The sequence below is a fragment of the Cebus imitator genome, unplaced genomic scaffold (genome assembly GCF_001604975.1).
Source record: "Cebus imitator isolate Cc_AM_T3 unplaced genomic scaffold, Cebus_imitator-1.0 Scaffold98, whole genome shotgun sequence".
Classification (NCBI taxonomy): domain Eukaryota; kingdom Metazoa; phylum Chordata; class Mammalia; order Primates; family Cebidae; genus Cebus; species Cebus imitator.
Window position 1 is genome coordinate 6433430 of NW_016107413.1, and position 9768 is coordinate 6443197.

General features: G+C 35.2%; 1 protein-coding gene across 1 annotated transcript in view; it reads left to right on the forward strand.

Annotated features, from left to right (window-relative positions):
• The window catches only part of ABCB1 (ATP binding cassette subfamily B member 1), a 106288-nt gene that overhangs the window by 23675 nt on the left and 72845 nt on the right, over positions 1 to 9768 (forward strand). Inside the window, exon 5 of the mRNA XM_017536510.2 lies at positions 9563 to 9614. Within this exon, the coding sequence (XP_017391999.1) occupies positions 9563 to 9614 (52 nt within the window). The remainder of the gene's footprint in view (positions 1 to 9562; positions 9615 to 9768) is intronic.

A 9768-nucleotide genomic window follows, 5' to 3' on the forward strand; every position in this document is an offset into this window, starting at 1 on the left:
ATGTATTAGAAGTGATAAATAAATTCAGTAAAATTGCAAGATACAAAATCAACATCCAAGAATCAGTAGCATTTCTACATGGCAACAGTGAACAATCTGAAAAAGTAATCAAGCAAGTAAACCCATTTACTATTAGTACAAACGAAATAAATACCTAGGAAGAAATTTTACTAAAGAAATGAGAGATCTGTACAGTGAAAACTATAAAACATTGATGTAAAAAATGGAAGAGGACACAAAAAATGGAAAGATACTCCATGCTCATGGATTGGAAGAATGGATATTTTAAAAATGCCCAAACTACCAAAGCAATCTACCGACTCAATGCAATCGCCATCAAAATACCAGTGACATTCTTCACAGAAATAAAAAAAAAGAATCCTAAAATTTACATGAAACCACAAAGACCCAGAATAGTGAAAGCTATTCTGGGCAAAAAGAACACAACTGGAGAAATCACATTACCTGACTTCAAATTATACTGTAGAACTAGTAACCAAAACACCATGGTGCTGGCATAAAAAGAGACACATAGATTAATGGAACAGAATAGAGAATGCAGACATAAATCCATACATCTACAGCGAACTCATTTTCGACCAAATTTCTGAGAATATATGTTGGGGAAAATATCGTCTCTTCAAAAAATAGTGCTGGGATAACTGGATGTCCATATGCAGAAGAATGAAACTAGATCCCTTTCTCTCAGCATATACACATCAAAATGGATTAAAGACTTAAATCTATGACCTGAAACTATAAAACTACTAAAAGAAGACATTGGAGAAACTCTCTAGGACCACTGGATTAGGCAAAGATTTCTTTAGTAATACCCCAACAAGCACAGAGAACCAAAACAAAAAGGACAAATGGGATCACATCAAGTTAAAAACCTTCTGGACTGCAGAAGAAACAATCAGCAAAGTGAAAAGACAACCTGCAGAATGGGAGAAAGTAATTGCATACACTCCATCTGACAACAGATTAATAACCAGAATATATGAGGAACTCAAACAACTCAATAGGAAAAAAATCCAATTAGCAAATGGGCAAAATACCTGAATAGACATTTCTCAAAAGAAGCTATACAAATGGCAAATGGGTATATGAAAATATGCTCAACATCACTGATCAGAGAAATGCAAATCAAAACTACAATGAGATATCATTTGACCCCAGATAAAATGGCTTTTATCCAAAAGATAGGCAATGACAAATGCTGGCGGGGATGTGGAGAAAAGAAAACCCTGTATACTATTCAGAATGTAAATTAGTACAACCATGATGGAGAACAATATGGGGGTTCCTCAAAAACTGGAAAATTAAACTACCATATGACCCAGCTGTCCCTCTGCTGGGAATACACTCAAAAGAAAGGAAATCATTATATTGAATCTGTATTCCGATGTTTATTGCATCACTATTCTCAATAGCCAAGATTTGGGACCAACCTAAGTACCTGTCAGCAAGCGAATGAATGAAGAAATTGTGAGACATATATACAATGGAGTACTACTCAGCCATTAAAAAATGAGATCCTGTCATTTGCAACAACAAAAATGGAACTGGAGGAGATTATGTTAAGTGAAATAAACCGGGCACAGAAAGACAAACTTCACATTTCTCACTTATTTGTGGGAGCTAAAAAATTAAAATAATTGAACTTATGGAGCTAGAGAGTAGAATGACGTTTACCAAAGGCTGGGGAGTATAACAGGGTGGCAGAGGTAGAAGTGGAGATGGTTAATAGATACAAAAATATATAGTTAGAGAGAATGAATATCATCTAGTATTTGATCACACAACAGAGTAACTACATTCAACAATAATTTATTGCACATTTAAAAATAAAAGGGTATAACTGGATTGTTTGTAACACAAAGAAAGGATAAATTTTTGAGGTGATGGGTATCCCCATTTACCCTAATATGATTATTATCCATTGTATGCCTATGTCAAAATATCTCATGTACCCTGTAACTATATACATTTGCTATGTACCCCCAAAATTACAAATAAATAAAAATTAAAATGAAAAACATTTTAAAAATAAAATTAAAAAGAACAGGATTACCAACTTGGCTTTATTTAAATTGAATGGATGTTAAATCCCCTAGGTTAGAATATGGAGAAAAGTAGAAGGAATGGGAGTCCCAAGCCTTGAGGAAGAGCTCAATTGTTAGCAACAACTAAAGCCAACCCTTGTTGAACATTTACTATGTGCTGGGTAGTGTTCTTAGAGCTTTACATGCAGTAACTTTTAATTCTTAAATGCACATGAAATCAATACCATTATATATGTGTGTGTGTATATTATATATAAAAGATAATTATATGTAAGTATATCTTTTTATACACTTATATACACACACTATATATGTGTGTAAAGTATATATAAAATACATATATATATATAGTGTGTATATAAGTATACATACACATATATAGTGTGTGTTTAAGTATATATGTACTTTGCACATATATAGTTTGTGTATATAAGTTCATATAAGTATATATTATATATAATATATACACACACTATATATGTGTGTCTGTATAAGTATTATATGTAATTGTATATATGTACATATATGTAAAAGCATATTTTGCAGATGAGGAAACTGGGGCCAGAGAAGTGAATTTCAGTACATTTAGATTGCCTTAGGTCATGTGGTTAATAAGTAGCAGAGTCAGGATTTAAATTTACACAAACTGGCACTGATTCCATGCAAGGAATAAATTAGAAAAGTACCCAGAAGAGACTAAGGATAATATACTGATCCAGAAATAAAAGGATCTGAGGGATATCTGCCATGTCTCATGGTACTGAGTGCCCAAAGATACTCTTTAAATAAACTCTTGATTACTCATTGTCTTTAATGATTCAGTTTATGGTGTATCTATATTGATGGCTTTTCACTTGCCTCTTAACTATATTATGGTTGGTTCTGTTTATTTCCCTACCTGATTGTAGGCAGAGTAATGGAGAAAATAAGGCACTGAAATTCTAGTAATTCTAATAATTAAGATGAAAAGGGAAAAAGTGGAAATAACTTAGTTTTATATTTATTATTTCTAGTTTCACTGCTCTAAAACTTATGAGGAACATGAAAACTGTGAAATGCCAGCTATCCAAATAGTATCTACATTTTGATGCTTAAACTGTGACTGTATGAGTCATGTGCAGATCTTGTACCTGTGTTTCAAGACTTTGGTGCTATAAGCAAATGGAACTTTGCTCTCTGTATCCTCAAGGCCAGCCTCATAGATATGCTCCAAACTAGAATGTTAGCTAATATTGAAATTCTAAATAGTCCATAAAAATTTCATGATGGATTTGTTTTCTCTAATTTAGTTAAGCCCTTCCTCTGTTTTTATCCATTTCATTGGAGAAAAATTAGAGATTTTTTTTTTTTGGGAAATTGAACACCAAATAATAATATGATATTTCAAGTATATGTTAGTTTTTGGCAGTTTATTTTTTGTTTGGATTAAAACTTATAGAATGACTTTTTTCTATATTACTATACGATAATAACATTTGGTATAGTAATATTTTTGGTTAATCATTTTGAAGCCAAAAAGTAGAATTAGTTACAATGTAATCTCTATAATATATTAGAAAAACAACAACAACAACAAAAAGATCAATATACAGATAGTACCTAACCCATTCAAGGTGCTTAAGAATTTGGATGAAGAAATGAAAGACTAATAGAATTTTGTAGGTGAAAATGGGCTGAGACATTATCTAGCCTGAACTCATAATTTTATACACATACAGTGGAAACATGCCCAGGAAGCTGAAGTAATATGGTCATAATGGAATTGCTTGCTGGTTGACAAAGTTGAATTCCTGGGCCAGGAATCCTATTTTTTAGTTTGGTATCTTTTCCACTGTACAAGTGGTTTTCACACTCTGCCTAAATTGGAAGCAAATGCCAGCACTTGGTCTTTTGAATCTCTTGGATGCTTCCCTCTAAGTTTGATTTTTAGTGTGTCAAGCAGGTCAGGCAAGAGGCACAGGTCTTTAGGTCAGAGGTGTATAAACAGCTCACTTAAGGAGACTGTAGCTCCTGGAATCATCTCTGTCACTTGCCGTAAGTTCAACCACACTGAGTCACAGGCCCCAGCCTGGGCAAATGCCATAGGGATTTATCATTTAGGCAAAAGATAAAATTCTCCTTCCCTGTTGTTGATGGAGCTTTCTGCATGAGAAGAGTGTTTTATTTGTGTCTTACAGTTTCTTAAATGGGTAGAAAGGCTAAATGAAAAAAGGGATGTTCATAGGAAAAACTGTGCTAAATAGGTCAGCAGTGTTACTTTGTCACCTGAAGTTTGAGGCCTGAAAGTGAAATGATTTCCTGTTTGAACAGACATCTGATTATACTAGAGAAAGTGGCACTCATTCTGGGTTGTATCCTCAGTTTCTGAAACAGTGCCTGGTATGAAGTCTCTGTGGAAGATGATTTGAAAACCACCTTTTCAATATAATCTCAGTTTACCAATTAGGGAATTATCAATGCATCGTCAAAGGATAAGACCATACCAATGTATCCGTGTTATGCATTTTCTATCATACTGTTCTTAAGTGTTCAGTTATTAAAGTTACTAAATCAACTGAAGTATTTGGATCTGATAAAATTCTTTAAAGTTTTGCTTGGGTTTAGAAAAGCCTTTTCTTACGAGGTGAGTAGTCTAATGTATCTCTCTGTAATCTTACAATATGTGAGACACTTTATATACGAAATAGGAGAAAGGTTGGATGGAATATTTTGATAAATGGTCTGGCATGTGTAGTAGCTCTGTGAAACCACTTGTAAATTTTTGGGATAGGCTAAGTTATAGCAGATACAATGAGTTGGGCTCTGGATATATAAAGATAAGCAAGATATAGTTCAGTTTTCTATGACCTCACACCAGTGAAAGTGGGAAGAAGAGACAGATATAAATAGTCATACTTCTATTTTTGTACTGACTTAGTAAGTTGAATCATGTGTCAATTACTATGGAGTTCTGTTACAAGATGAATCACTCTGGTAGGGGTATGATGATATAATACTTTATTCGTGGAGGAAGAGTATTTCCCAGGAGAAAAATTTTGGTAAAGGGCATTCCAGCTGGAGACAGCAGAATGGATAAAGCCTTGAAGGAGGCAAATAGGATAGTTAGGGAAGAGTAAACCCTTTGGTGTGCTTACAGCCATGGCTACACAGAAGTGGGAAATGCTGGTGAAGATGGGGATGAGGGAGTGAAGTGAGTTGAGGCTAGAAAGGGATGTAGCAAATATAACTATTATTCGAGAACTCAACTGTGCAAAAATCATAACTTTTATTTTGTGTAACATAATTTCCATTTTGAGTCCCTCTTCAGTAAATGTGGCAGAAACCCAGTCTCAGTTATTTTGGGATAGCCCTCACCTTTCCCAGGAGTGTGTCTTGGAGGCCAACATAGTTTCAGATGAGTGATAAGGCCAAGTTTTGTTTAGCATCACCTACACAGGCTTTCCATCAAGCTCTCTTGTCCTCCTCTCTTAGAAACTTTGATGTCATTCTGTTTCTTCAATATCTCTCTAGGTCCAAGGAGACTCTTGGAAGCTGTTCTAAAGCCATCCCTTCAACTCACTACACATTTCCTTTTCTAAGGTCTTGCTCTAGGGTCTGCTTTGGTAGCAAGAGGCAGGGCATCTTTTTCCTGGACACTCTAATGCCTATGCAGTTATCAATTCTCGACTACTTATTTTCTTCTCAGCATGTGGAAAATATTTTTTCAGTCTGAAAGAGTAGAGCTTAATCTCATGAAATTTAAACAAAATATTCTGTCATGCTCAGCTTCTTTCTTCTTCAACCCTCAAAGGCATAGTCTTTGGGAACATAAAAGCCAAGAAGAAACCTACACAATATATTTTTTTAATGCAGCAGCAGCCCTCTCTGAAGACAGTGACTGCATAGTGCTCTAGCTACTGAAATGAGGAGATAGGTGTGGGGATAAAGAAAATATCTGATAAATCATTGTTGATACTTCAAATATATTTTCTTTCGTGAGCATATTTTGGCAAGATTGCAAAGGAACTAACGTGATGTATCGTGGATCTTGAGCTTTGTCCTTTATTCAGTGGACTGTCATTGATGGAAGTGCTATGATTATATTTTTGTTTTCAAATATAAAATCTGACAGCAATATGAACACCTAACTTGGGTAGAAAGACTAGTTAGGAGGCTTTTGTTACAGTAGAGGTAAGAAATGATGGGGACTCGAACCAGAGCATTAACTGTGAAGAGAGAGAGGAATTGAATAGCTCTAGATAGATTTGGGAGTGATTGAAGCTGTGGAAGTGGCTGAGGTCAGCCTGGAGCCTGCATGGAGTTCTGGGAAACACCAGTGTGTAGGAAAGAGGGAGAGCATAAGGGGTCAGTGCTGAGATTAAGGGAGAAGCATCAGAGTGGTAGAAGTAGAAGAACCAGGATAATGAGGTCCTACATACTGGTGTTAACCTTTAATGACAGTCCACTGCATAAAGGTTTTATAAAGGGGAGTTCCCTTGCACATGCCCTCTTGACTGCCACCATGTAAGACATGCCTTTGCTCTTCCTTTGCCTTCTGCCATGATTGTGAGGCCTCCCCAGCCATGTGGAACTGTGAGTCCATTAAACCTCTTTTTCTTTATAAATTACCCAGTCTCAGGTATGTTTTTATTAGCAGCATAATGACAGACTAATACAGTTACATAGGTAAACTTATGTCATGGGTTTTTTTTTGTGTGCAGATTATTTATTTCATCAAGTATTAAGCACTAGTACCCACTAGTTATTTTTCCTGATTCTCTCCCTCCTCTAACCTTCCACACTCTGAAAAGCCCTGGTGTGTGTCATTCCCCTCTGTGTGTCCATGTGTTCTTATCTCCCACTTGTAAGTGAGAACGTGTGGTATTTGGTTTTCTCTTCCTGTGTTAGTTTGCTAAGGATAATGGCCTCCAGATCCATCCATGTCCTGGCAAAGGACATGATCTCATTGTTTCTTTATTGCTACATAGTATTCCACGGCATCTGTGTATCACCTTTTCTTTATCCAGTCTGTCATTGATTGGCATTTAGGTTTATTCCATGACTTTGGTATTGTGAATAGTGCTACACTGAACTTACACATGCGTCTGTCTTTATAATAGAATGATTTATATTTCTTTGCTGTATACCCAATTTTTTTTTATTGGTATGCTTTGACAGGTGAAGCACATATAAAAGGAACTTGGTGCTAGACTTGTCTTCTATGTATTTTGATGGCTGAAACTATAGGTATGGTATAATTAAACATATAAACATAAAGGAGGCAATTTTGACGTTCCAGAAAATTTTTTACTTTTTGAGCTATGTAGAAATGAATGTAGACTTAAGAAGCCATCATTGGTGAGGAACATTTGTTTAAATTCTCTTGGTTTCTAATCTTGAGAATTGAGAAAACTGGTAGTGGCAATGAGTAGAAAACAGATATTTAGTTAGACCTGAAAACTGGTCTTGATTTGGTAGTGACCTACTGGCAACAATTAATATTATCTAGAAACATTTCCTGGCTAAATAGAGGAGACAAACAATCTATAATGTAAGGTTTCCCAAGATTGATTTGGAGAAAAATCCTCACCTGAGTATTCAATATCTTGTTTCATTTTTGAAATTATGGAGCAGAAAAAATCTTACAACTGATCGAAATAAAAATTCAATCTGAATAAGTTTATTGTTGTACTGACATAAGACAAAGCAGTCAGGAATCCCTCTTGAATGTTTTGCTATGCCTCTGCATCTTTTTGTTTCTTCCTTACTTTCTGTCTTACTCTTTAGCGGAGTTTTCTCTAGGGTTCTGTGCTTGGCCTGCTGTTTTCTCCTTATCTGCCAGCCTGTCCTTATGGGTGAGGAGAGATGGATTTTTTTTTTTTTTAATTTCCTGAATTTAGCTATGGCCTCTAGCTCATGAATCCTAAATCTTTAGATCTGAACTCTCTCTAAAACTGGAAAGCTACAGTCTGAATACTTACTGGACATCTTCAATTGAATGTGCTAGGAACTGCAAAACAAAAATGTTCAAGACTGAACTAATAATCTCTCCTCCGACCAGAGCAGCTCTTTTTGCTGACTTCTCGTTTCCCACCATGACACTAGCATTCTGCAAATGCTGAGGCTTGACGTTTTGATCATTTTTAATATTTTTACTCTCTCTACTTTTATTCTGTCAGTTGCTAAGTCCTATAACTTCTTCCCCTATAAATTTTGTAAGTACTTGCTTTCTTTCCTCTTCTTATTTAGACTATCTTTCCCTACATAGTTATAGTAACTGAAGTCCCTTCATCTCTCCAAATTCCGGTTAATCATGTGCATTGCTGGTGGCTAAACTCTCGTAGAACATACTTATAATTATATCCTATTGTGCTCAAAACTGTCGAGTGACTGCTGGTCTGTTTTTCTTGCACCGTACCTGCGGGACCCAGATTCTCTTTCCAGCTACATAACCACCTCCTTCCGTCGACACAACATACTCCAGTCAAAAACAGGCTTACCCATTCTTCAAACTTGCCATTGACTTTTGTCCATATTGTTCACTTTGCTAGAAATACTTTCTCCCTTCTTTCCCATACCTGTCGAAATCAGACTCATCTGAAACAGGCCCTTTTGTTTTAACATAAATTTTTGCAGGCTTGATTGTGACAATTTATCCTATAAAATATTTACTCTTTGCATATTTATAACGTATGTGTATAAATATGTTTAACACAGCGTTGCTTGTAACTGTAAAATACTGAAAACAACTGAAATAGTTGTAACTTTGAAAAAATAGTTACACACATACATATACTGATAGGAAAAAGTTTGGTCACTGAATGTAAACTATGACTCCATTGTTAAAAAATAAATGTGTGTATTTGTGTGTGTATACATGCATACATAAAAGAAAATCTAAAAACGTACACACCAAAATGTTGAACAGTACTTGTGTATCTCTCTCTCTGTGTGTGTGTGTGTGTGTGTGTGTGTGTGTGTGTGTTAGAGGTAAAGTTATGAAATACTTTTATAATGTACTTTTTGTCCAAAAATGTTAGCATTTGCTAGTATTGGGTGATAAGCACACTACACCATTCTTTGTATTTGGTATTTTTAAATAAGAATAAAACTGGAAAAATGCAGTATTAGATTTTAAATATGTACCTTAGTGCCAAGTATGCGTTGACATTTATCAGGACAAGAGATTTTTCTTTTATGGCATCTTGGAGTCATATTCCAAAAAATATTTTAATTCAAGGACACTGATATTTCTGCTGACAGACTACCTCTTACCAAATGTGGGTTTCTTCTTGCAAATAAACGTCATTGAATTTAGTATATATGTGGTTGCATACAGCCAGCAGAGAAGTAGTTGAATGAATGCCATAGTGCTTATACACAATTAAAACTGAGTCAGTTCGACCTATTGTTGTGTAAATCATTAAGTGAAATGAGTTTGATTCATTTTTATATGCTTATTTTTAATGGAGGCTAAAGAGACATAAATGGTGTATGTTTGTTTTGTGGTGGTCTAGGTTATATCAATATTACAGGGGCCTTCGAGAATCTGGAGGAAGACATGACCAGGTAATTGGACATTCTCCTTAATATTGTTAAGCTTTTCTATATTCATCAAGTTGTAGCAATGTTTAAAATTTTACATTATTATCATACTTTTTTTTTTTTTTTTTAAACTGAGTTTCTCTTCACCCAGGGTGGAGTGCAATGGCACGATCCTGGC